The following is a 27,133-nucleotide window of genomic DNA, read 5'->3' on the forward strand; positions in this document are numbered from 1 at the left end:
GCCTTTTTTTTTTTAAGATTTTATTTATTTATTTGACAGAGAGAGAGAGAGAGAGAGAGCACAAGTAGGCAGAGAGGCAGGCAGAGAGGGGGGCGGGGGGAAGCAGGCTCCCCCGCCGAGCAGAAAGCCCGATGCGGGGCTTGATCCCAGGACCCTGGGATCATGACCTGAGCTGAAGGCACAGGCTTAACCCACTGAGCCACCCAGGCGCCCCAGCAGGGGACTTTAATACCCCACTTTCATCAATTGATAGATCACCCAGACAGAAAAACAATAAGGAAGCATCAACCTTAGAGTGCCTGGGTGGCTCAGTTGTTAAGTGTCTGCCTTTGGCTCAGGTCATGATTCCAGGGTACTGGATTGAGCCCCACATACAGCTCCCTGCTCAGCGTGGGGCCTGCTTCTCCATCTCCCACTCCTGCTTGTATTCTCTCTCTCAGACAAATAAATACATAAAAATCTTTTAAAAAGGTGGGGGGTGCCTGGGTGGCTTAGGGAGTTAAAGCCTCTGCCTTCCGTTCAGGTCATGATCTCAGGGTCCTGGGATCGAGCCCCACATCGGGCTCTCTGCTCAGCAGGGAGCCTGCTTCCCTCTCTCTCTCTCTGCCTGCCTCTCTGCCTACTTGTGATCTCTCTCTCTCTGTCAAATAAATAAATAAAATCTTTTAAAAAAAATAGAAATAAAAAAATACCTTCAGACAAATGACAATGGAAATACAATATACCGAAACTAATGGGATACAGAAAAAGCAGTTATAAGAGGGAAGCTCACATCTAGATGTCCATCAACAGATGAATGGCTAAAGAAAATGTAGTGTACACACACACACACACAGACACACACACACACAATGGAATATTAAGGAGCCATCAAAAAATCCTGTCATTTACAACAATGTGAATGGAACTAGAGGATATTATGCTTAGCAAAATAAGTCAATCAGAGAAAGACAATTATCATATGATCTCACTGATGTGAGGAATTTGAGAAACAAGACAGAGGATCATAGGAGAAGCGGGGGATGAAACAAGATGAAACCAGAGAGAGAGACAAACCATAAGAGACTCTTAATGTCAGAAAACAAACTGAGACCTGTACCTCTGAAACAAATAACACATTATATGTTAACAAAAAAAATCATTGCAGATAATTAAAAAAAAATAAGAAAACAGAGATTATGCAATGCTAAGAACAGAGAGAAAAAAGAATGACATAAAATGAACAGTGTCCAAAAAATGTGAGATACCTTTAAAGACACCAACCTACAAGTAATAATATGACTCATAGATGAGGCCAAAAAAGGGAGTAGAAAATATACTCAAAGAAATCATGACTAAAAATTTCTAAAAATGTTAATCTATACATCCAGGAAGATCAAAGAATTCCAAGTACTATACATAGGAAGAGATCCATATCTGACACATCATAGTAAAAATGCTGAGGGCCTACATCAGAAAGAAAATCTTGAGAGCAGCAAATCATCACTTACAAGGTAAACCCATTAAGATTAACAGCAGATGTCTTATTAGGTAAAAAAAATTAAAAAGGAGTCCAGAAACAGTGGGATGATATATTCAAAGTGCTGAACAGAAAACACAAAAAGTCAACTAAAAATCTTCTCTCCTGCAAAACTACCTTTCAAAAACAAAAGCAAAATAAAACTCCCAGATGAAGAAGAAGAAGAAAAAGAAGAAGGAGGAGGAGGAGGATCATAGTGATAAGTACCTACTTTAAGAAACAGGAAACCCAGGGCTCCTGGGTGGCTTAGTCAGTTAAGCATCTGCCTTTGCCTCAGGTCATGATTCCGGGGTCCTGGGATCAAGCTCCAAATCAGGCTGCTCTGTGGGGAACCTGCTTCTCCCTCTCCCAGTCCCCCTGCTTGCTTCCCTCTCTGGCTGTCTCTCTCTCCGTCAAATAAATAAAATCTTGGAAAAAAAAAAAAAAAGGAGGGGTGCCTGAGTGCTCAGTGGGTTAAAGCCTCTGCCTTTGGCTCGGGTCCCAGGATCCTGGGATCGAGCCCCACATCAGGCTCTCTGCTTGATGGGGAGCCTGCTTCCTCCTCTCTCTCTGCCTGCCTCTCTGCCTACTTGTGATCTCTGTCAAATAAATTTTAAAAACCTTAAAAAAAAAAAAATAAAAGAAGCAAGAAAGAAACAAGAAACCCTAAAGATCCACCAAAAACCTGTTGGAATAAATGAACTCAGTAAAGTTGCAGGACACAAAATCAATATACAAAAATGTATGCACTTCTATACACTAAAAGTGAACTCTCAGAAGGAGAAATTAAGGGGGTGCCTGGGTGACTCAGTCGATTATGCATCTGCCTTCCGCTCAGGTCATTATCCTAGAGTCCTGGGATCAAGTCCCACACTGGGCTCCTGCTCAACAAGAAGTCTGTTTGTCCCTCTCCCTCTGCCCTCTGCCTGTGCGCTCTCTCTCAAATAAATAAATAAAATCTTTTTTTTTTTTTTTTTAAAGAAAGAACAATTAAAAAACCAGTTCCACTTACAACTGCATCAAAAAAAATAAAATGCCCAGGAATACATTTAACCAAGGAGGTGAAAGAATTATATGCTAAAAACTATAAGACACTGATGAAAGAAAGTGAAGATAACACAAATAAATGGAAAGATATTCTGTGTTTATGAACTGGAAGAATTAATATTGTTAAAATGTCCTTAGCACCCAAAGCAATCTGCAGATTCAGTGCAATCCCTATCATAATTCCAATGACATTTCTCATAGAAATAGATTTTTTTTTTTAAATCCTAAAATTTGTAGGAACCACAAAAGACCCCAAATAGTCAAAGTAATCTTGGAAAAGAAGAACAATGGTGGAAGAATCACACTTCCTGATTTCAAACTATATTACGAAGTTATAGTAATCAAGACAGTATGGTATTAGCATAAAAACAGACATGTAGATCAATGGAACAGAAGAGTAGAGAGCCCACAAATAAAACCCATGGTCAATTAGTTTATGACAGAGGAGCCTAGAATATATAATTGGGAAAAGATAGTCTCTTCAATAAATGGTAACACTGGATAGCCACATACAGAAGAATGAAACTGGATCCCTACCTTACACCATACACAAAAATCAACTCAAAATGGATTAAAGACCTGAATGTAAGACTTGAAACCATAAAACTCCTAGAAGAAAACATAGGTGGTAAGTGCCTTGACATCAGTGTTGGCAATGATTGGATTTGACACCAAAAGCAAAAGCACTAGAAGCAAAAATAAACAATGGGACTACATCAGACTAAAAAGCTTCTGCAAAGGAAACCATCCACAAAATGAAAAGGCAACCTATCAAATGGGAGAAAATACTGGCAAATCATATATCTGACAAGGGGTTAATATTCAAGATATAAAAAGAACTCATACAATTCAATAGCAAAAAGACAAAAACAATCTATTTTAAAAATGGGCAGAGGACCTAAATAACATTTTCCCAAAAAAGACATACTGATGGCCAAGGGCTGCTCAACATCACTTATCATCAAGGAAATGCCAATCAAAATCACAATAAGATATCACCTCACACCTGTTAGAATGGCTGTTCTCAAAAAGACTAAAAATAACAAGTGTTGGCGTGGATGTGGAGAAAGGGAACCCTCATGCTCTGTCAGTGTGAATGCAAATTGGTGTAGTCCCTGTGGAAAACAGTATGGAAGTTACTCAAAAAATTGAAAATACAACTACCATATGATATAGCAATCCTGCTTTTGGGTATTTCTCCAAAGGACATAAAAACACTGCAGCATTACTTACAATAACCAAGACATAGAAACAACCTGATGGACAGAAAAAGAAGATGTGGTGTGTACACACACACACACACACAGGACTATTATTCAGCCATAAATAAGGGAAGTTTGCCAATATGACAACATGGATGGACTTTGAGGACATCATGCTGAGTGAAATGAGTCAGACAGACAAATACTGTGTGATCTCCCTTAAGTGTGGATCTAAAAACAAACACAAAACACAAACTCATAAATTCAGAGAACAGATCCGTGGTTGCCAGAGGTGGGAGGTGGGTGAAATGGGTTAAGGGGCTCAAAAGGTGCAAATTTCCAGTTATAAAATAAATAAGTCAGGGGGATATAAAGTATAGTGTGCTGACAGTATTTAATAATACTGTATTGTATACCTGAAATTTGCTAAAGAGATCTTAAAAGTTCTTACGTAAGAAAAAAAAAAATGTGTAACTATGTGTGGTGATGGTTGTTAACTAGATTTGTGTTGTACATCTTACAATGTACACATGTATCAAGACATTATGTTAATGTAATATTATATGTCAATTACATCTCAATTAAAAAAGAGCGGGGGGGGGCGCCTGCATGGCTCAGTGGGTTAAAATCTTCGGCTCAGGTCGTGGTCCCAGGGTCTGGGATGGAGCCCCACATCGGGCTCTCTGCTCAGCAGGGAGCCTGCTTTCTCCTGTCTCTCTCTGCCTGCCTCTCTCCCTACTTGTGATCTCTGTCTGTCAAATAAATAAATAAAATCTTTAAAAATAAAAATAATAAAAAATTTTAAAAAAAGAGCAGGGATGTTCTGTTTCTTCCTACTATTCTAAGCTAGAAAGCAGCATAGTTCACTGAGAGAAAGTTCTGGAATCCAATAGATGTATTCTTAAATTTTGAATCTTCTGTATACTACTAGCATGACTTTGGACAAATTGCTGAACCTCACTCAGCCTTAGCTTCTTCATCAACAGTGTGAGGAAAGTATCCCTATACACAGGATAGTTGTGAGGATTTAAAAAAAAACCCAAAACAAAAAATAGTCCACATGAAGTACCTGCCAAAAACTCAGCACTCGATATAAGTCCCAAACCTCTTGCCTATCCAATTCTGGGAGGGAGGTAAACTGTGACACCAGCCCATAATAATGCCAAGCTGACAGCAATTCCAGGGACGGATGTGAGTCCATGGTGGGCTAGGTCAGCCCAATTTGAATTCTCAAGATGGAGAGGGCTGGCTTCAAGTCTGCTGGGGGTGTGGTTCTAAAGTACAATCCTTGGTTAGCCCCTGGAGGCTCTGAAATAGTCTTATTCAAAGAGTAGAGGGCAGAGTAGGTAGCCTGAGATCTTCTAAGAGTAGCTATGAACCAAAACCCAGCTGGCCTAGGAATGCTGGTCAAGTGTGTCTGTCCTGATTAACTAGTTATTACTATTTTTAGTTGTTAAGCCTACTCTGGGCAGGGCCCATTCCTGGGTTTTAGCCTGGAAGGCCAGTTTTGACTTTGAACCAGCTGGCCTGGAGTTCGGTGTTTTGTGTTACAAACTGGATTCCCAGCTTTGCCCAGCGTTCCAAAGTGACTGCTGCCTAAAGAATTTCTCATCATATAAACACAACTATCCTGAAGCAGGACTTTGAAAAAGCTTCCGGTGTCAATATTGTTTATGAAATAATCCTGCCTTGTTAGCAGCTCAGGAGGCTGGATTCAGGGCAGAAAGATGCAAATATGTTCCTTAACTATGATAAAGTTGGGAAGGAAGAAGGGCTTTCAGAAGAAACAGAGAGACCCTATTTGCAATGGTATGGGGTAAAGCTAGGACTCTAATCCCACCCAACCTCCACGAAACTGAGTCTGCAAGTCCCGGATCACTCAGGCAGAGATGAAGCCACCTCAGGATGTTGTCAAAGGCTGGGGCACCTGGCTGGCTCAGCCTGTGGAGAGAGTGACTATTCATTTCAGGGTTGTGGGTTTGAGCCCCATGCTGGGTATAGAGAGTACTTAAAAATAAATCTTTAGGGGCGCCTGGGTGGCTCAGACAGTTAAGTTTCTGACTCTTGATTTCAGCTCAGGTGATGATCTCAGGGTGGTGAGATGGAGCCCCCAGGTGGGCACAGTGCTGGGCATGGAGCCTGCTTAGGATTTTCTCTCTCCCTCTCTTCTTCTGCCCCACACTCGCTCTAAGAAAATAAAATAAAATATTTTTTTAAAAAAAGAAGAAGAAGATATTGCCAAAGGCTACTGGAGATTGACTTAACACTTGTGGTTTTCTTTCTTTACCTGTGGGTCGCCCCTAAGTCCCTGGCCTCCCTAGCACTTGGAAACATTCATTTGCATTTCTTGAGACTTCACAGAGGGGAGGAGCCAGGTGACTGTTGACTGGCTTCCTACCCAACGTCCCCTGCACAGACCATGGCTTTTCAGAAGACCAGGTTGTCTTCAAGGCCCAATTCCAGAAAGACAAAGATCTCAGATGAACAGAAGCTCCAGGAGGACTTTAAATTCCAATTTGCACAAGTGTAGTCTTTCTCCTGACATCTTTCTAAGAAGCTATTGCCTCGTCACTCCCTTTCTCCATCCTAGGACACTACTTGAGTTTAGTCTGACTTCCATGTCCCTAGATTATCATCCAGAACATAAACTACTGAATAATGCAACACATTCAGGCACCACTGAAGGCAAAGAGTCAGGCTTGTCCTATGCTTCCCTAAGAGGCAATGATTAAGATCACTCCACTCTTTGTATAGTTTTCCCATCTCTTCCCTAGTCAGTCTCTACTAGTCGGTGCAAAATGCCAGCACTTCCCTCAAAGTGCCTCTTCTAATCCACTGTTTCTTTTCTGGTTTGGTCTGGAAAAACAGATAAACTGTTTTGGTGCTTTTGTTTTTTTCTTTTTTTTTAAGATTTTTAATTTTTAAGTAATCTCTATACCCCATGAGGAACTCGAACTCACAACCCTAAGATCGAGAGTTGCATGCTATACCGAATTAACCAGGCAGGTGCCCCAACTGTTTTGGTCCTTTTTTTTTTTTTTTTCAAAGATTTCTATTTATTTATTTGACAGACAGAGATCACAAGTAGGCAGAGAGAGAGAGGAGGAAGCAGGCTTCCTGCTGAGCAGAGAGCCCGATGCGGGGCTTGATCCCAGGACCCTGAGATCATGACCTGCGCCAAAGGCAGAGGATTAACCCACTGAGCCACCCAGGCGCCCCTGTTTTGGTCCTTTTAAAATAATTTTATAATTTTTTAAATTAAAAAAATTAATTAAAAGCACTTATTTTTTCAGGGGTGCCTGGGCGGCTGGGTTGGTTAAATGTCTGATTTTGGCTCAGGTCATGATCTCAGGGTCCTGGGATCCAGCCCTGCGTTGGACTCCATGATCAGCAGGGTATCTGCTTGTCCCTCTCCCTCTGCCTCTCCCCCTGCTCATGCATGCTTTCTTTTAAATAAATTAATAAAATCTTAAAAAATTTTTTTCATTTTACAATTGTTATATTTATCCACAAATGAGAGCCCACAGGAATAGGAAAGGGTGAGGGTTTCCCTTACAGAAAAGGGAACGTGCTTTATGGGCCAGGGAGTTTTGTTTATCCCCAGGGCCTAGAACAGTGCACTGAACAGGACCTGGCACTCAGTAGGCACACAATAAATACCTATTGAATGAAAGGGCCAAACATCCATTTGCTCTCAACCAATACACGAAGAGAACTCAACTCTCTCAGTTACTTCAGGGCCATGGAGGAGTAGAAGTGAGTGCTGTCCTGACCGTGGGACACCGTACTACTATTTCACAATTTTCCCTTCCACCTGCGAACCCCGACTCTTGAGAAACGAAGTCTGAAAAAGGGGAAAAAATCACTAGAGTAGACTGTCAGAACCACAATGGGAACTGAATGTTATCCCCCAGAACTCACATCACAGAGGGGAATATTGAATCATGAATTACCCTCCACCCAGCCTTTCCCAGAGGCTCCATAACTGGTTCTGCCACTTGTAGCAACCTGAGCCCAGAGCAGGGGAGTGGGTTGGGAAGTGGGTCTCCCACCATCTCCACTGGGCTTTGTGCCAGGGACACAGCAGGGCCTCTGACAATCCACCGGACTCCAGTTTCACCTCTTGAGGGTAATGAAAGCCTGACTCACTCAAAAAAAGCAAGGCACTAAGGGGTCCCATAAATGTAAAATAGTCATCATTAACTTAAAAGAAAGGTGCCCTACAAAGAAGAGATCATTATTTTCTTTTAAAGGCTGCTGTCCCTTCTTATAATAAAACCTGGAACCAGGTAAGTAAGTGGTACAGGTAATTAAGCCCAGTTCTCAAAAGCCAGACTCAGAGGCCAGACTCAGATCCAGAAGACAGATAAGAGAACCACTCTGTATGACAACAGGTACTAAAAGAACAAACCATACAGGTCAATCAGCTAGAAGACCATTATCAGGTCTGGGTGCAGGAAGGAGAACAGTCAGTGATCATGGCCCAGGCAGTGATTTAATTTCTCCCCAAGACTTGGCGAGGCAGACATCATCTCCTCATCCCTGCCCCAGCTGGAACACCAGAGGTTAAGCGACTGCCTTGTGTCACAAGCAGGAAGTAATCCACAGAGCCCAGGCTCTTATGCAGAAGTCTCCTCTGCCTGACATACTGGGCATTTTCCTTCCTGACAGCCTGTGGCCCACCCTGCGACAGTACTGCTGAGGAATCCCCAAGTTCCTGCTCACTACAGAAACTGCCCTGCTCCTAAGGCTCGTTACCAGCAGGGTGCCAGCTGCCCCCAACACCAGCCCTCTCAGGTCTATGCTCCCAAATGTGAGCCAGCTAGTGGTACTGAGATGATTCCGGGGGAACTCAGACCTCATGCCAATATCTTTCTCAGGTTGCTAACCATGGCCCATCACCCAGACTCAGTGACCTATACAGCCTAGAACAACTGGGACTGGGCACAGGGCCTGATCTGCTTCTCTCCCAAAATGGTGCCCTTATGCCACCTTTGGATCTAGGTTCTTGAACCATCCCTGTGGTCACTCTTCAGCTCCTTACATCCCTCAGGCTCTTGTCTATGGGTTCCTCCGTTTCTTTAGCCCTCCCAGCACTCCCTCCTGGGCCTCAACCCCTGCCTTGCCATTCTTCTCAGCCCACTTCCCCAAACCAGCCACCCACCTGGAGCCCCATCTACAGCCCCACCAACTCCCTCCTATTCTTACCCTAAGCATCCCTGTGTCAGGCTCAGACTCCAAAATCTTTGCGCACCTGCTTCCCTCATGCTGTAGACTCTTACCCCCTCACATCTGCCAGGTATCTTGGATCTGGCTGCTCTAAACTTTTCCCCACTGCCTGCGGTCACCCTCAACCCCTGGAGACTTGGGTCCCCAGCCCCAAAGCTGTTCTCTCTGCCCCATCTCTGCCATTTTTCAGGGTGAGAACTTCTCTCTAGGCCTTGGTATTTCCAACATCTCATTCATTTCTTTTTTTCCGCATAAAAACAAGTTTATCTTACTAGAAATAAGTGAGTCAATTTAAAGAAAATAATAATAACTAGATAACAGTACTCAGGAATAGCAAAAACTGGGAAAGCAACTATAGAGATGGAGACTTTTGTTTTTGTTTTTTAAGATTTTTTTTTTAAAGATTTTATTTATTTATTTGACAGAGAGAAATCACAAGTAGATGGAGAGGCAGGCAGAGAGAGAGAGAGAGCGAGGGAAGCAGGCTCCCTGCCGAGCAGAGAGCCCGATGCGGGACTCGATCCCAGGACCCTGAGATCATGACCTGAGCAGAAGGCAGCGGCTTAACCCACTGAGCCACCCAGGCGCCCCTGTTTTTTAAGATTTATTTATCAGGGTGCCTGGGTAAGCTCAGCATCTGACTCTTGGTTGCGGTTCAGATCATGATCTCAGAGTCCCAGGATCAAGCCCAAGTCAGGCTCCACACTTGGCAGAGAGCCTGCTTGAGATTCTCTCCCCTTCCTCTGCCCTTCTCCCAGCTTGCCCTCTCTCTCTCTTTCTCTTTCTCTCAGGAGGAGCAGAGACAGAGAATTTGAAGCAGACTCTCCACTAGGCCACCCAGAAACCTCTTTTTGTTTAAGATTTACTTTTAAATAATCTCTGCACCCAAAGTGGGGCTCAAACTTATGACCCCAAGATCAAGAGTCCCATGCTCTATGAACTGAGCCAGCCAGCCATACCTGGATGCAGCATATTTTGAATGCTGCCTTAGCTTAAATGAAAACTGCACTGTGGTAGTTTGAACACACATTTTAAAGTACTCCCTCAGGCTGTCTAGATCAGCTTAATACTTGCCAGTATTTACTGACAAGTTTACCCGGGCTGGGCAGCTTTACTCAGAGGCAAACCTCCTTGTGTCACAGACGAAGTCATGAGGTTCTCTGAGGCTCATAGACCCATCTCTTATTGCCCTAACCACTCCTGACGTGTGGGTCATGAAGAAAGTTCTGAAAGAGAAGTGGTAAATTGGGGTTTGGGCAAGCACTCTGCATTTATTAGCTACCTTATGCTGGGCAAATCAATTAAACTTTTGAATCTTAGTTTTCTCATCTATAAATTGGACCTAATAGTCCTTGCCTATCTCACAGGCCTGTCTTGAAGATCACATCAAATGAGGTAATTTATGTGAAAGCACTCTGGTGTCATATGAATGTGAGGTATTATCTTGAATGCTAATGAGTAACTCGCAGCTTATAAACACGTATGAATCATTCCTTTTGACTTAACAGGCAGCCAAGTAACTTCAAAAATCCAGAGCTCCAGCCAGACAACAAAACCCAGGAGTCAGTTAACCATCAGAGAGATGCTGGGAAGACTTGGGATCTACTCCTGGGATGGCCCAGTGCTAGTCATTAGTGAACGAGTGACTGCCATCAAGAGAAACCAGGCTCAGTGCCCAACCTCAAGGCCTCAAAGCCTTGGTCTGGAAGTAAGAAGCTTTGGGAAAGCCTCCTGTTGAAGACAGCAGACTGAGTCAGGAACACCTCAAATCCAGCAATGGTTCCCAGATGCCCACAGAATCAATCCAACCACTGTGACGCCTAGAGGTCCAAGGATACCACATTTTTCAGATTGATCTCCTGCCATATCTCCATATCTTCAACACTCCCTAGGCAACTGCCCCATTTCTTGTCATGCCAGGCATTTTGACTTCTATACCTACATGCTCCTGTTCCCTGAAGCTCTTCTCTATCCTCTGTTCTCAAAGACTCCTCTCAAAGTCTCAAAGACTTAATTCTGGAAGAAAGAATGTTGGTGTATCCCCTTCTAGAGTATAACAGAAATATGGAGTTTAAATAAAGGTATTAGCTAGCATACAAGAAAAATAGCCTTTTCCTTAAAATAACTTACATGCTATAATTTAACATCTTTTCCTGAAAATGTCGTTATTAAGTGTCCTTGGTAGTTTTCCTGGTAAACAGACTTAAAATCTGAGTCTTGAAAGAGTTCATCAAAATGCATTTTCAAGCACCTGGCTTCATCAAGTACAACTTGCCAAGATACAGTGAGTTACATACCCTTCAAAGGGCATCAAATGAAAGGTAAGGCTATAACAGACAACAAAGACATGTGTCAGCTGTACGGAAGGGGGAAGAATATTAAACTGGGGCACCAGTCTGGGTCTGATGCTTACTCTCTGGGTGATGTCAAGCAAGTTCCATAACCTCCCTGGACCTGAATCCTCCCATCTATAAAACAAAGAGAGTCGGGCGCCTGGGTGGCTCAGTGGGTTAAGCCGCTGCCTTTGGCTCAGGTCATGATCTCAGGGTCCTGGGATCGAGTCCCGCATCGAGCTCTCTGCTCAACTGGGAGCCTGCTTCCTCCTCTCTCTCTCTGCCTGCCTCTCTGCCTACTTGTGATTTCTGTCTGTTAAATAAATAAATAAAATCTTAAAAAAAAAAAAAAAAAAAAACAAAGAGAGTCAACACTGTGAAGATCCCTGCTGCGATATATTCTTTTCTCTCCTCAAGGTCTTGCACAAAAACACCTCCTCAGGGAAGTCTTCCCTGATCCTGCCATTGTATGACTCATACCTTCTTGATTCCCACAGCATTTTCCTTAAATACTTTAATGGAACCTCTTTCATTCTACCTCAACATCCATTTTTCACTATGCTAAGTGAGCTGGCAAAAAGCAAACTGATGTGTTATTCAGCTTTAAACCCCAGGATGCCCACATGATAACTTGTCTTGGTGGTATATTCTCCTCTCCTGTAGCTATGAACTGAACAGGGGACTGCTGATCCTCAGTTTTGTTTTACCTGATTCCCCACGTCCTTTCTACCCGGACTGCTGCAAGAATCACTGAGCCAGACTGGCCTGTCAGGACTGGAATAAGCAGAAGGGGTGAGGGGTGGAGGGCACCCTTAGACATGAGTTGTGGTAAATGTGTATCTGACTTTAGTGCTTCCAGTGTAAGGAAGGCGGAAGGGCAATGCTAACAGCAAGAGCTAACATACAGTGAGTATGCACTCTGGCCAGGTGGCACGTTAAATGCTTGACCTGGATCAAGCCTCATAATAACGCTGGCAGGGAGGGATTGCCATCATTCCCATTTTGGAGACAGGGAAGCCAAGGCACCCAGAGGTAAAATCCAGAGGTAAAATATTTGATCAACGTAACAACTAGGTAAGTCATGGAGTCAATGACTTATAAGGACTTTGGAGTCAAAGTCCACTTTCCTAACTATCACTGCCAGTAAGTACAAAGGTGGTGATTAAAGCACATTTACAATTCTCAACATTGCTTGATGCTCTGTATTATAATTTCCATCCACCTTCCACACAAGGTAGATGTAACAAACAACAATTCTAGACCTTCCTTGTTTTGATTGGTTAGAAAAATTGTTACTTTCTATATCAAGTTACACTCTCTAAGGAATCATCATCTGATTAGAAAGCATCAACTTCTAGAATCATCAACTTTAACCTCTGAGTTCCAAAATGATGTGCCATAGGAACAAGGGATGGAGAAGGTGGAAACAGGCAAGATGGGGCAATGCTACAGGGACTGCTCTCTTCACATCTGCATCCCTAGAACCAGATTCAGGCTGACACATGGTAGGCACTTCATCAAAGTGTGTGGAATCAGATGTTTGTGGGGAATGTTTCCACGCTCCTCTGAAACACACGTGGAGAATAAGAAAGGAAATAAAAAAGAAACAGGGAGAACACTGAATAAAGTTTGATTTGATAAAGGTCCAATGTTCTGGGCAGGGCATGGAGCACATAGCACAGAAGAGTGGGGCAAGGGCTGCAAGCAGAGAGACGGGCAATTCTCCCAAGTGGTGAGAGTGTAAGTTGGTACTACCTCCCTGAAAGACAACCTCGGAAAAGATTTTAGGGATGCCTAGCTGGCCAGTCGGTAGAACATACATCTCTTGATCTCAGGGTTGTTGAGTTCCAGCCCCATGCTGGGTGTAGAGATTACTTAAAAAAATAATATCTTGGGATGTCCGACATCAGGCTCCTTGCTCAGCAGAGAACCTGCTTCTCTCCTTCTGCCTGCCGTTCCCCTATTTGTGCTCTCTCTCTCTCTCTCTGACAAATAATATATAAATAAAATCTTAAAAATAAATAAGTAAAAATTTTAAAATATATACATATTTAGATAAAAAAATAAAAAGGAAGGAAATACTGATAAATGCAACAACATGGTTGAAACTTGAGAAAACTGTCAAGCAAAAAAAGGCAGACACAAAAGAACAAAGATATGATATTTGTACATTCACTTACATGAGGTACATAGAATAGTCAAGTTCACAGAGAAAAGTAGAATAGTAGGGAAGGAAATAGGGAGTTAATGTTTAATGCTATGGAATTTCAGTGTGGGATGATGGAAAAGTTCTGGAGATGGACAGTGGTGACTGTTGTAAATAATGGGTATGTACTAAATGCCACTGGAATTGTGCACTCAAAAAGGGTTAAGATTGTAAATTTTATGTTATGCATATTTCAGCACAATTTTTTAAAAAGTCACAGGAGGACTGAGATGGCAAGAGCTTAGTGAGCGAGGGAAGGATGACAGGGAACATGAAGGAAAGGTAACATGGGCCCTACAGGCCAGGGAAGGCCTTCAGGTTTTCTTTCTTTCTTTCTTTTTTTCAGATTTATTTGAGAGAAAGGGAGACAGAGAAGGAGCCCAAGTACAGTGTAGGCAGGAGGGAAAGAGAGAAGTACGCTCCCTGCTGGGGCTCGATCCCAAGACCCCAGGATCATGACCTGAGTGGAAGGCAGACGCTAACTGACTGAGCCACCCAGACACCCCTGATTCACATTTTTAAAGGCTCACTCTGGCTGCTGTATGAAGAGGCTTAAGGTGGCAAGACAGAACTGGAAAAAGGGCCAGAAGGCCACTGCAGTCACCCAGGTAATTCCGGAGATTAATTCAGAATCTCTTGAAGGTTTCTAAAGGTTTCATCATTAATCATGATGTACTCTTCATCTTGGCAGAGAAGATGGGGGCCTTTCCCAGGACAGAGCCCTGCTCCAACAGAGACTGAGTGAGTGTGTGAGTGGGTAGGGGGAGCACACATGCACACAGGCACACACATAGGCACGTGCCCATGCGCAGGTAAGAATAAGGGGTTCACTGCTTCAGGTTCTAGCAAGGAACTGAATTCCCAGGGCATGATCCTCTCCCTAGGAGCACTTCCACACCAAATCTTGGTCTTTAATTCAAGGCTTTTCTATATAGGAGATAATACCTGCATATTTCCTCTGAGGCTGGAATGGGAACAAAAATCTCTACCTAGGAAATGCTGAGCCTCTAAATTTCCACCAATGGTGGTGTTTAGCCCACTTCTGGGCCTCCTAGGTTTGTTACACCAGGACGATGGCAGAGGGAGAAGTTTCATGTGCAGAAAGGTGGAGCTGACCTTGCCCCTAACTCTAACAGGGGTAGGCAAACTTTTTCCATAAAAGGCCAAAAATTTTAGGAGGCCAAATATGGTCTTTGTCAAACAATCTTCTTTGTGCTGGTTTTGGTTTGGTTTGATTAGTTGGTTGTTTTCATCATAAATTATATATAACAGGGGTGCCTGGGTGGCTCAGTCAATTGAGCCTCTGACTCTTGACTTTGGCTCAGGTCATGATCTCAGGGTCATGACACTGAGCCCTGTGTCAGGCAAGCATGGAGCATGCTTGGGATTCTCTCTCTCCTTCTCTCTGCCCCTCCCCCCACAACTCATCCTCTCCTTCTCTCTCTCTCTAAAAAAAAAATGTGTGTGTGTGTACACACACACACATATATCATATATATAAATGTTTTAATTTAAAAAATAAAATATTTTAATTTTTAATTTAAAAATAAAATATTTTAATTTTTTAATAAAAAACAAAAAATTTAATTAAAAAATAAAATACGGGGCGCCTGGGTGGCTCAGTGAGTTAAAGCCTCTGCCTTCAGCTCAGGTCATGATCCCAAGGTCCTGGGAACGAGCCCCACATCAGGCTCTCTGCTCAGCAGGGAGCCTGCTTCCCTTCCTCTCTCTCTCTGCCTGCTTCTCTGCCTACTTGTGATCTCTGTCTGTCAAATAAATAAATAAAATCTAAAAAAAAAAAATCTAAAAATAAAAATATATGTAACATAAAAGTTACCGTTTTAGCCATTTTTAAATTTTCTTTCTTTTTTTTTGTAGTGAGAGAGGACTCAAGAGCAGAAGGGTGAGAGGTTGGAGGGAGAGGGGGAGAGAGAATCTTAAGCAAGTTCCATGACCAGCACAAAGCCCCGATGTGGGGCTCCATCTCACAACCCTGAGATCATAACCTGAGTGGAAATCAAGAGTCACATGCTTAACCAACTGAGTCACCCAGGCCCTCCACCATTTTAAACACTTTTAAGTGTACAGTTCTGTGGCATTAAGCACATTCACATTAGCATGTAACCAACACTGCAATTAGTCTCCAGAACTTTTTACATCCTGTAAAACCAAAACTCTGTAGCAGTTAAACATTAATTCCTCATTCCACCTCCACCTTCCAGCCCGTGGCAACCACCATTCTACTTTCTATCTCAGGAATCTGACTACTCAAAGAACCTCATATAAAAGGAAACTCACATAAGAAATGGTGGACAGTTGGGTTGCTTCCACCTTTTAGCTATTATGAATAATGCCACTATGAACATGGGTGTACAAATATCTATTTAAGTCTCTTTCAATTCTTTTGGACATATACACAGACGCAAAACTGCTGAATCGTATGATAATTCTGTGTTTAATTTTTTTGAGGACTCAACACACTGTTTTCCACAGCAGATGCATCCACCACTAACAGTGCACAAGCTTTCCAATTTCTCCACATCTTTGTCCACACCTGTAACTTTCTGTGTTTGGTTGGTTGTTTTTTTTTTTCAATAATAGCCATTGCAATGGGTATAAAGTGGTATCTTATTGTGGTTTTGCCTTGTATTTACCTAATGATTAGCGGTACTGAACATCTTTTCAAGTACTTACTGGCCATTTATATATCCTCTTAAGGAATTTACTATGTTCTCCATTATTTTACAGTTGTGCCTCGCCTACTGACAAGTAGGAACACCACCTTTTACCCTTTATAAACTGCCTTCTCACATATCCTTATCTCACCTGAGTGAAAACTGGATACTGGCCTGCTTAGACCTTGGTCTCTTGTCTAGACAATGGCCTCACCCAACTCCCTTAGTAGCAGCTCATCTACCCACCCCCACCTCTGAGTGATAGACACATCAACAGCTCCCAACCTCCTTCCTCGATTCCTCCTTCTCAATTTCAGGGTTCCAACACACAGGCAGGATTTGATGCAAAATGTCCAAAATAATTTCTCACTATTAATGAAGTACATATTAAAAAGTTTACAAATGGGCGCCTGGGTGGCTCAGTGGGTTAAGCTGCTGCCTTCGGCTCAGGTCATGATCTCAGGGTCCTGGGCTCTCTGCTCAGCGGGGAGCCTGCTTCCCTCTCTCTCTCTCTCTGCCTGCCTCTCCGACTACTTGTGATTTCTCTCTGTCAAATAAATAAATAAAATCTAAAAAAAAAAAAAAAAAGTTTACAAATGTAGAGCATTCAGAATAGTGCCCAGCACATAGGAAGCACTATATAGGTGTTAGGCATTATTAATATTAAATTTTAAGAGTTATGAGACAGGTCTAGCAGATGCTTTTGGTGCTTTGTACACATCAATGGCCAACTTCTGATTTCAGCTGCAGCTACAGGAAACAGTGATGTGCAGGCTGACAGCATCTCTTCCCCCAGGACCCTACTGATCTTGCCCAGAGCTTCCTCTTCTCATAAGCTCACACAGCTCATGAAGTACAGGGACATTCGAAGGCATTAACTTTCATCTGATGAATTATTCGCTTCTCTTTCCTACACAGCTACAACCTCCACCGTTATCCAGGGGATGATAACATAAATCCTAATTACAGCTTGATCAGTTAGAATCCCACTCCCTGGCACTTTTATCAACACCTTCCCATGGAATTTCAGGCCCCTTCGCTTCTGGTCCTCCGGCTTTGAGCTCACTAGCACATTTTCAGAAGGCAACAATGGGCTGTGCTGGAAAACAGATGGCAGAATCACAGGTCACACTGCCAAGAAAGGGATGGCAAGGGAGGGCAGGAGCCTTGAGACAGGGCTTTTTTCCGCCCTGACTTAAGCGGAGTTAAGTCAGCCTTCAAGGGGTGACCGTAAGAAGTAGCTCAAGGGAGAAAAGGCAAAAGCCGACTCATAGGCTGACACTGCGCAGGCGCAGGGAGGGGACTGGGGTTCCCTCTCAGGCTCACCCAGCTACCTCTTCTAGGCAAAAGCCAGAGGGAGAGCACCGTACCCAGCGCTAGAAGCCTCCCTTCTGGGTACCCCAACTCCTCATAAGGCTCTCAAACCATCCAGGAAACGTCTGGGAAACCACCTTCTGAGGCTGTCGGGCCGTCCCTCATTCCCCGCTTAGGGCCCGCGGGAACCTGTAAAGCGGCTGCCAGCGCTGGCGAGGCGCCAGGAGAGAAAGGGCCACCAGGCCGGTCGGATTTGGCCCTCCTCGCCACGGTTCTCACCTCTTTGTCCGCCGCTTTCTCCTCGATACCTAGCAGCGCATACAGGTCCATCTGTAAGAGCTCCTTGGCCACCGCCATGGTTCCAATCCTGAGGGGATTCGTACTACAACTCCCAAGAGCCTAAGCGTGCGTAGGGATTCTCCTGGACCGTCGCCGAAACGGGCCGAGTGGCGCGTAGCCCCCTGGGAAATGTGTTCTGGCTCAGGCTTGACTGTCTCTGAAGGAAGGGAGCAGCCGCGAATGAACTACGCTTCCCAGCGGCCACCGCGCCTGCCGCGGCCACTCTCTGGCTAGAGTGGCCGAACGCGATTTTGCTGCGGGAGGCCGCAGCAAGCCCGCGCGAGGCCGCAGCAAGCCCGCGCGAGGGGGCGTGGGACGGGGGCGGAGCTTAGTGAAACTCGGAGGGTCCCGGGACCTCGCGGGAGCGATCTCTGAGCTCTGTGGAACCTGTGGTGCCTCGCCGGCCACTGGAATGGAGAGTAGGTGCTACGGATGCGCTGTCAAGTTTACCCTCTTCAAGAAGGAGGCGAGTCTTCTCCCCGCGGGCTAGAGGGCCAGGGAGGATGTGGAGTGGAGGGAAAGCACAGGACTTGAAGTCCGTAGACTTGGTTTTATGGCCCTTTTCCAGCTGTGTGGTTTTGATGAAGTCACTGAACCTCAGTTTCCATTTCTATAAAATGGGCTTAACGCTCCCTCGCTTTCGGGGTTGACATGAAGGTCCAGAGAGGTGCTGGAGGTGAAAGTGCCCTATAAACTGTAGAGCAAGCTCCAGTCCTTTCTAGAAAGGTAGGCTTTTCTGTCCACCGAGTGTAATATGCAGCTGTTTCCTTCCCTCCATCCTGCTCCTCCGCAGCCCAGTCTTAGTTACTATCCTGTGACCACCCATCACACTATGCCCGTTACTCCCTTTGCTCTGAAACCTTCACCGTCATGCAGCCTGCCCTTCCCAGGTTTCTTGAGTTAAATTACTGCCCTTCTGCTCCCAGAGCACCATGGCAAAGTCTCGTTCTCTGCACCGGCCCCTAAGTTCTCCAGGTAAACTATAGGCTTCCTCTGCTCACTTGTGACCAGGAGATAGAAACCAGATTGGATGAATGAATAGCAGTAGGAATGCAGATCTGTGTAGCACTTAGAAATCTGGGTTTTGGAATCAGGGTGGTCAGGGTTCAGATTTGAGCTCTGCTGTCTCATTCATGGAATGACCTTGGTTTGGACAAGTCATGTAACCCCTCTGACCCCATCTAAGATAGGAATAATAATGGTGGTCATCAGGATTAAGTAAAGTAGTGTGTATAAATTATATGGATTATATCAGATGATGAATATTAAGTACTGAACTTAGTGCCTGGCACACAGTAAGTGCTTAAGAAATAGAGGCTATTGTTATCCCATACTGAAGCCAAGCCACCCTTCATCTCTGCTGAGGCAGAAAAGGCAGGGACTCTATACTCTCTGATACTCCTTTGTTGAAGAGTTAGTGACTTGCAGCATGTAGTTTTTCCTGTTTGTTTTCTACACCCCAGCATCAGGGAATTGAAGACAAGAGATGAAAGCATTTTGCATAAAGCTTTATTTTATTGAATAAATCCACTCCTCTCTCTCCCCAGGCCTTAGGGGCCCCACTGCTCATCCTCCTCCCAGCAGTTGTCACAACTTCAGTGCCTTCCCTCTCTGTGTGCTTGCAGAGTCACAGGGAGGAGCCTGCAGGGGAGGGTGAGAGATGGAACCTCCTACTTCATGTTTCTTGTAGTATGGCTGTAAGAACTGTGGCCGGGCCTTCTGTTCTGGCTGCCTTAGCTTCAGTGCAGTGGTGCCTCGGACTGGGAATACCCAACAGAAAGTCTGCAAGCAGTGCCACGAGGTCTTGACCAGGTGAGAAGTTGACATGGGCAAGGGTTTAGTCAAGCATGGTACCATTTGGCTGGCCAGCCCACACAGCTTTGTGCTCTGTGGCTAGAGATCAGCTCAGGAAGTATTTGGGGTAGGAGGCATTGACTGGCTGATGGCAGGACTTCTGATACCAGATTTCTTCCCTATAGAGGGTCATCTCCTGCCAATGCTTCCAAGTGGTCACCACCTCAGAACTACAAGAAGTAAGTGCTGAACGGACAGAGACAAATAGGGATGGGAAAAAGACAAAGGAGCCATAGGGCAGGACTCTCCTCCCACCCTCTAGATCAAATGAGCACAGGGTCAAGAGAATGTCATATTTCAGCCTCCTGATGCCCTTTTGGTGCATCAGACAGTAGCTTCTCAGCCCTCGCCCCAAAAACATTTCTTGGTAAACCTTGTCCTCTCAGTCAGACCCTCCGATTGGTCAGCTGGATTGGGCTGCAGGGTGACATGAATGAGGCCCACAGAATATTATCCACTGGAGTCCTCCCTGGATGCCTAGAAGTGATTTGAATGGGAAATGGTGAGTGGGTGCCTTCACCCCTCCCTTCTGCATTCTTCAATCTCATTCTTCAATCTTCAATTCTCATATCTCATACACTACCAGGCGTGTGGCTGCCTTGGAAGCCAAGCAGAAGCCCAGCACTCCCCAGAGCCAGGGACAGATCCATCAAGACCAAGTTATCGCTGAGCGCCTAGCACGGCTCCGCCAACAGAACAAGCCCAGTGAGTGGGGGCAGACCGGGTGACCTAAAAGAACCATCCAGACCTCCTGGGACTAGGATTCCTTGAGATCTTACAGGGCTTCTCCCTACCACTTTCAGAGTCAGTGGCCTCGCAGGCGGAGATAGAAGCCAGGCTAGCTGCGCTGAGGGATGAACCCCGGGGTTCCATCCCTTCCACCCAAGAAATGGAGGCACGGCTTGCTGCACTGCAGGGCAGAGTTCCACCTTCTCAGACCCCCCAGCTTGTGAGTTCTTGGGGGGTACAGGGGTCCTAGGATAAGGACCTTGCAGAAGCACAGATACATGTATGCTTATGTACTTTGTAGAAGTTGGCAAAACCTACCCACCCCAACCTCATGATCCTCAGGCCTGCTTCGAGGCCAAAGAACCAGGGACAAGCAGCATGATGGGATGAGACAGGAAAAAATGGCCAAATCTATTCAATTACGTGGGCCCTGGATTAGTCCCCTTTTCCTGAGCTTTGGAAACGTCAGCATCCACCCCAACCTAGACTGTTCTGTGCCTTACGGCGTTGCTTTTCCCCTTGCCCTTCTCCCCACTGAAGTTCCTTCCTCTGAGCAGGCACATCAGCCACCAGACACCAGGACCCAAGCCCAGCAGGCACAGGATCTGCTGACAGAGCTGGCAGCACAAGTGGCTATTGATGAGAGCTGTCAACGAGGAGGCCCAGGTAACTTCTCCACCTGGGTCCCCCAGGGACCTGCCCCCCACTCTTTCCCCAAGTAGGATGGGCTCTGCTGCCCACCCTCTGGGACACACATATAAATCAGAGAACAATCAACATTGTAAATTATTATTTACTCGAATAGGAGCCAGAGTAAGCCTCGCAGATGAGTGTGTGGGCTTTCGAATCAGAGAGTGATTTCTTATTCTACCACTTAAACTAGCTCTGTGACCCTGGGAAAGTTATATGACCTAAGTCTCACTAGCCTTGTCTATAAAATGGAAGGATATGTAGTAAAACCCACCTCATGGGGAAATCACAAGAATTAAGTGAGCTAATCTAATAAGCACTTAACACCCCGCCTGGTTCATAGTAGGTGGTCAGCAAATGTTCTCTGCAATGAAGATGATGATGATGATATGGATGACAAATAGTCTACTTAAATTTAATTAAAATTCAGTGAAATTTGGGGCAACTGGGTGGCTCAGTCAGGTAAGCATCTGACTCTTGATCTCAGTTTAGATCTTGATTTCAGGGTTGTGAGTTTGAACCCTGCATCAGGCTCCACACTGCACATGAAGCATACTTTTAAAAAAACAAAAACAAAACAAAACAAAACAAAAACCTAATAATAATTAAATGAAATTTAAAACTCAGTTCCTCCATGGTACCAGCCGCATTTCAGATGCTATTGAATGACAATCTTGGGCAGCACAAATACAATGATATAGAACATTTCTGTTATTATAAAAAATCCTATTGGAAAAAATTCCAAATGCTTCAGAGCAGGAGTTCTTAACCAGGGATGATTTCCCAGGGATGATTATCTGAAGACCCTCTGGTCACAGCTTAGAGGGTGCCACTGGCACCTAGCAAGCAAAGGCTAGGGATACTGTCCAACATCTACAAAGTGCCTGGGACAGTCCCCACATCAGAATTGTCCTGTCCAAAAGAGCAGTGAACCAAGATTGAGAAGCTCTGCTTTAGAGACATAATCTCATTGAATAGCCTCCATAATCTTATACATACTCTTATTATCCATATTTTATAAACAAAACGAAGGCCTGGTGAGCTTAAGGAACTTGACCGAGGTCACAGGTATTATGTGGCAGTGCTGGGAGTTGAGCTCAAAGCTGTCTGATTTTGAACCTCTTCCTCTGAAACGCTAAGCTCAAGGGGACAGGGTCAGGGCCACACCCATTCGGTTAGAATTCTTCCTGCCTCCTACCACAGAAAAGCGCATCCTCTCTCATGTCCTCTCTGCTGCCCTCTGGAAATACTCATGCCAGCCTGTAAGGCAGGAAACTGGCTGAGTAGCTTAGCATTTCCATATCCTCATCTTTTTGGCCAACATGTAAAAATACCAGGAGTGGGGATGGATATAGTTGGGAAAAAAACATTTCGAGGATTACTAGTATTTTACATTTGGAAAAATGGAGGAAAGATTGATTTTATTGGTGATATAAACCACAGGAGCTAATACTGAGCAAAAAGCTGGTAATCTATGGTTTTTAAAAAAGAAGTTGAGAAACAGGCTCATTGGCTTCTGATGAGAGATCTTGGAATGACTCTGCCTCCCTGACTGCTTCTCTCCTCCCAGCTGCCTCTGTCCAGAATGACCTCAACCAACCTGGCCCAGGGGGCCAGAGCGCTAATTCCAAGGGGCAGACCACCTGGTCCCTGGAAGAGGAGAAGAGCAGGCTGCTGGCCGAGGCAGCAGTCGAGCTGCGGGAAGAGAACACGAGGCAGGAGAGGATCCTGGCCCTCGCCAAGCGCCTGGCTGTGTTGCGGGGCAAGGACCCTGATAAAGGTAGAGGCTGGGAAGCAGCAGCTCATTCATGTCCATCAAGCAGCCCCCCCCCCCCGACACACACACCCCCACGCCACCCTCTACAAAATGGTGACTACTGGCCATGCTGGGTCAGATGCTGGGAATTCCTGTGCCCAGGGGTCTACTGAGCTCTGCCCAGAGCCTCAAGGAACGTACTGGGGAGAAAGAGTAGAAAAGGAGTACATAGGAGCCATCAGGGGCCCGGGACCCCCAGTGCCTTCAGATGCAAAGTCTTCTGTTCCTGTCTGCCAGCCCTGGAGGGTGGGGCATGGAAGGGCAGGATGTGATCAGTGGCAACAGAGGCTGCCTAGCTCTGGAACAAGTGCCACTGGAAAGGAAACCAGCTCCTGGGGGGCAAAAGTACAGCTGCTCAGGCGAACTCTCTCCATGTTACTCGTCCTCTCCTGCTCCTGTCATTCCTTCTTCAAGTGACCCTCCAGGACTATCGCCTCCCAGACAGTGACGATGAGGAGGACGAGGAGAAGGCCATCCAGAGAGTCCTGCAGCAGGTGGGCCCTGCCTGATCCACCTGACCAGCCCTTGTCCTGTTCCTGTCTCACTGCACCAGCACCCCACCTGGCCCCATTCACCCTGCCTCTGCTCTCTGCTGAATGGCCAGTCTGCAGCTCCGGTTTCCCCTGGGGCCCCCTCTGTCTCTGTGACCCAGACCTGCCTACTGGCCTCTGGATATAGGGTATCAACCGCCACTGGCAAAAGATAAAGGGAGATGGGTTGAGAAGCTAAGGCCACAGAGCACAGAAATCCTCTTGTGGAAGAGAGTCAGGGTCTAGTCCTGAAAGAGGGAGTTGTACCTATTCGTTTTGCCCACAGCTCACCGAAGAAGCTGCCCTGGATGAGGCAAGTGGCTTTAACATCCCTGTGGAGCCCACTCTTCGAGCCCAGGCCCAGTCCTGCAGGGTAGAGCCTGAGGTGAGAAAAGCACCCACCCCGGCCGCCACCACAGCCTCCCTCCCTGACTGGCCAGCCGCTTCTGCAGCAGACCCCCACACACCTTCCTTCTTTCCCCCATCCCTCTTCGGTCCTGGCAGGCCCAGGCCATGGCCGCCCAGCCGGAGGCTGAGGATGAGGAGCTCCCCTGGTGCTGCATCTGCAATGAGGACGCCACCTTGCGCTGTGCTGGCTGTGATGGGGACCTCTACTGTGCCCGCTGCTTCCGGTGAGTATGGCTGGAATGTTCTGTTGCACTGGGAGATGTCGAGGACCACCCGTGATCCCTAACCTGTCTCTGCTCCGCAGGGAAGGCCATGATGCCTTTGAAATTAAAGAGCACCAGACATCTCCCTACTGCCCACTTCGCACAGGCCGAGAGCACTGAGGAAACCAGGCAGGCAAGCCCACCGGCAGTGGTGCAGGCTGGTGTGCCCACCCCTGGGCCCAGCCTCGGGGCGCCCCATGGGAGAGTGAGTCAGGCTAGCCTGCTCCTGGATATGCCCCTTCCTGAGCCTCAATGTCCCCGGAAGAAGGAAGCATTTTCCATTCAAGATGGTAACTGGGGGAAGCCAGAAGGAAGGCAGAAGTCAGGAGCCCACCACCAGCCGGGCCTGGACTGGGAGTGAGGCATGGTAGGGAAAAGACGAGACTGAATCTAAAGGCGATGAACCTTGAAACTTGCTCAAGGGCCCAGGACCCTCCCCTGGCACTTAGCGGATCTAATAAAAAATGTTGATGTCTTAGGCCCAGCACCTCTTCTCTCCAGAACCCTGTGAGTTCTGAGCCTCAGCCCCTGGAGAGGTGGCAAGAGCAGGATTTCCACTCAAAGTGCAGTCCTGGGGGCGTTTGGGTGGCTCAGCGGGTTAAGCCTCTACCTATGGCTCAGGTGATGATCTGATGATCTCAGGGTCCTGGGATCGAGCCCCGCATCAGGCTCTCTGCTCAGCGGGGAGCCTGCTTCCCCCTCTCTCTCTGCCTACTGTTCTGCCTACTTGTGATTTCTCTCTCTGTCAAATAAATAAATAAAATCTTAAAAAAAAAAAAAGTGCAGTCCTGTGGAGTACGGAAAAAGGTAGGACGACCCTGCAGGCTTCTCTAGGCAGGAACAGTCCCATCCACCCTGGAGGCCGCATATGAAGTAGGCAATGGATACTCGTTCAACTGATCTGAACTGTGCATCTTGCTCTGGGCACCCCAGAGTAGCCCCCAGGCTCCACCATCTTGGTTTCCTCAGCCTCCCTCGTACTTAGGTGGTGCAGGCACAGACATTGAAAGCCTACCTTGCTTTCTGCCTTACTTCCAAATGATGCCACCTCCCCGGGCTCCTGTCCCAACCTTCCAGCCATTCAGACCCAGTAGCTTTCCAGCAACATGCTCTTGAGCTGACTCCTGGCCTCTCAGCCTGTAACTCTTTATACCTGTCTGCTTAATTCCTGCTTTTTCTCTTTCTGCTGCTGGCTGGAGCCCGCTCAAGATAGTCCTCAACCTGATGCCTCCTGACTCATTTAGGGGGACAGGAAGGTTAAGCCTTCCCTGATGTCCCCAGGCCCCCCACTAGGTTTTACCTGTTACCTCTCCTCTGGGATTCAGAACTAGTCTTTGCCACTTGGGCTCCTGTTGTCAGTGATGCAGGATGTGTGTGTGTCCTAGTCTTGTGCCCTCTTTGGCCTCCAGGCCTTGCTAGATCACGGGCTCTAAAGCAGAACTGTGATCTTCTCTGAATGCTCAAGGCCAACTTGGGTAGATGGACGGAGGAGGTGTGGATAGAGCCTGGTGGCTCAGGATGCTGGCCCCCTGGTATGTCACTTTACCCTCCCCTCCCCGCCCCTCAGGAAAGATATGCTGCACACTTCATTCAGCTGAGACTCCCAAAGGTTTTATCCACTTGGCTGCCAAGGAGAGTACCAGGCAACAGCCATGAACGGCTTCCAGAAAGCCCAGCTATGACTGCAAATACACTAGGAATATCCAAATGTCTCTCCTCATCTTCCACGTTCCTTGTCTGTGTTCCATGGAGCTATCACCTGTGTCCTATCAGCCCAGGATTCAAAGGTTCAGGGACAGCCTGGCATGCTGAGGCTGCTGAAGGTAGTCTCACAAGGCTTATTTCTGAGGCCGACTGAGTCTCCGGAGTTTCTTGAGTTCACTGAGCAGCTCAGAGATAAAAGGCTGAGAGAGAAACAGGGTTAAGATCAAAGCATGGGGTCACACCCACCCAACACACTGCCCTCCATAATCTCCCCTGACCCCAGAGGGGGTCTCCAGAGCTGGGGAAGAGGAAAAGGACATAGGGCTCTCAAACAGTCCTCTTCATTAGCTGCCTCCCCTCTGGGTCCCTCTTACCCGAGACCTGCAGAACATCCCTTACCTCTGTGGGGCGGGGGCAGTTTCGGAGAATAGCCTGGGTGGAAGAGAGCAAAGAGTGGGTCCCCAATCATAGCACTTTCCCACAGGCCTCCACTCAGCCCTCCCAGGAATCCTCCCCTCTGAACTGGTTCTCCCCACGCCACTCAAGAATGCAAAACCTGGCTTCCTGGGTTCCTCCCACTCTAAGCACAGCCCCACTTTCTACCTCCAAGTGAGTCTTCTGTTCCTCTGTGGATAGTTCCAAGAGAGCCTCCAGGTCAATCTCAGGCTCAGAAGGAGTGGGTTGATCCTGTTTGGGAATCACACGGAGTTCAGAGGGGCCTGGCCAGCTGGTGCTGGAGTGAAAGTCACTGTCAGGGGTTCCTCCATCTCCTATCCTGCTTCCCACTTTCAATCCATTTCCTCACCTTTCTCAAACCACCCATTCATTCTTCCATTCAGCACTTACTGAGGTCCTACTATCTTCCATCTGAAACAGAGCTAGGGTTCTTTAAAAAGAGTGCCTTTTGGGCACCTGGGTGGCTCAGTAAGTTAAGCATCCGCCTTTAGCTCAGGTCATGATCTCAGGGTCCTGGGATCGAGTCCCACATTGGGCTCTGCTCGACAGGGAGTCTGCTTCTGGCTATCACTCTCCCTCTGTGCATTTTTTCTCTCTCTCTCTCTCAAATAAATAAAATATTTTAAAAATGCCTGTTGAGGGGCGCCTGGGTGGCTCAGTGGGTTAAGCCGCTGCCTTCGGCTCAGGTCATGATCTCAGGGTCCTGGGATCGAGTCCCACATCCGGCTCTCTGCTCAGCAGGGAGCCTGCTTCCTCCTCTCTCTCTGCCTGCCTCTCTGCCTACTTGTGATCTCTGCCTACTTGTGATCTCTGTCAAATAAATAAATAAAATCTTTAAAA

The 27,133-nt window shown here is 46.3% G+C and overlaps 3 protein-coding genes across 8 annotated transcripts in view; 1 reads left to right on the plus strand and 2 right to left on the minus strand.

The window, feature by feature from the left end:
• The window catches only part of DNAJC17 (DnaJ heat shock protein family (Hsp40) member C17), a 37,501-nt gene extending 19,593 nt beyond the window's left edge, over positions 1-17,908 (minus strand). The window contains exon 1 of one of the 2 annotated variants that reach the window (XM_059372540.1): positions 17,784-17,904. In XM_059372540.1, the coding sequence (XP_059228523.1) occupies positions 17,784-17,861 (78 nt within the window). In that variant the 5' untranslated portion in view covers positions 17,862-17,904. Of the gene's footprint in view, positions 1-17,783 lie in introns of both variants that reach the window. The other variant, XM_059372541.1, reaches the window with a different exon arrangement.
• Positions 17,909-18,178: 270 nt separating this feature from the next.
• On the plus strand, positions 18,179-24,611 carry ZFYVE19 (zinc finger FYVE-type containing 19; the record flags this gene model as incomplete). Its single annotated transcript, XM_059372116.1, has 11 exons — positions 18,179-18,262; positions 19,534-19,655; positions 19,823-19,876; positions 20,284-20,402; positions 20,501-20,646; positions 20,984-21,092; positions 22,687-22,896; positions 23,347-23,426; positions 23,749-23,847; positions 23,967-24,094; positions 24,175-24,611. Coding segments are annotated over 11 exons (1,230 nt in total), but the record flags the coding sequence as incomplete, so codon positions are not given.
• A 1,084-nt stretch (positions 24,612-25,695) lies between these two features.
• PPP1R14D (protein phosphatase 1 regulatory inhibitor subunit 14D) overlaps positions 25,696-27,133 on the minus strand; it is a 24,676-nt gene continuing 23,238 nt past the window's right edge. For all 5 annotated transcript variants that reach the window (XM_059372546.1, XM_059372545.1, XM_059372544.1 and 2 more), the window contains 3 exons: positions 26,441-26,524; positions 26,237-26,269; positions 25,696-26,037 (listed from right to left, as the gene is read on the minus strand). In XM_059372546.1, coding sequence (XP_059228529.1) covers positions 25,972-26,037; positions 26,237-26,269; positions 26,441-26,524 — 183 coding nt within the window. In that variant the 3' untranslated portion in view covers positions 25,696-25,971. The remainder of the gene's footprint in view (positions 26,038-26,236; positions 26,270-26,440; positions 26,525-27,133) is intronic.

Source organism: Mustela nigripes, chromosome 13 (assembly GCF_022355385.1).
Source record: "Mustela nigripes isolate SB6536 chromosome 13, MUSNIG.SB6536, whole genome shotgun sequence".
NCBI classification, from domain to species: Eukaryota; Metazoa; Chordata; class Mammalia; order Carnivora; family Mustelidae; genus Mustela; species Mustela nigripes.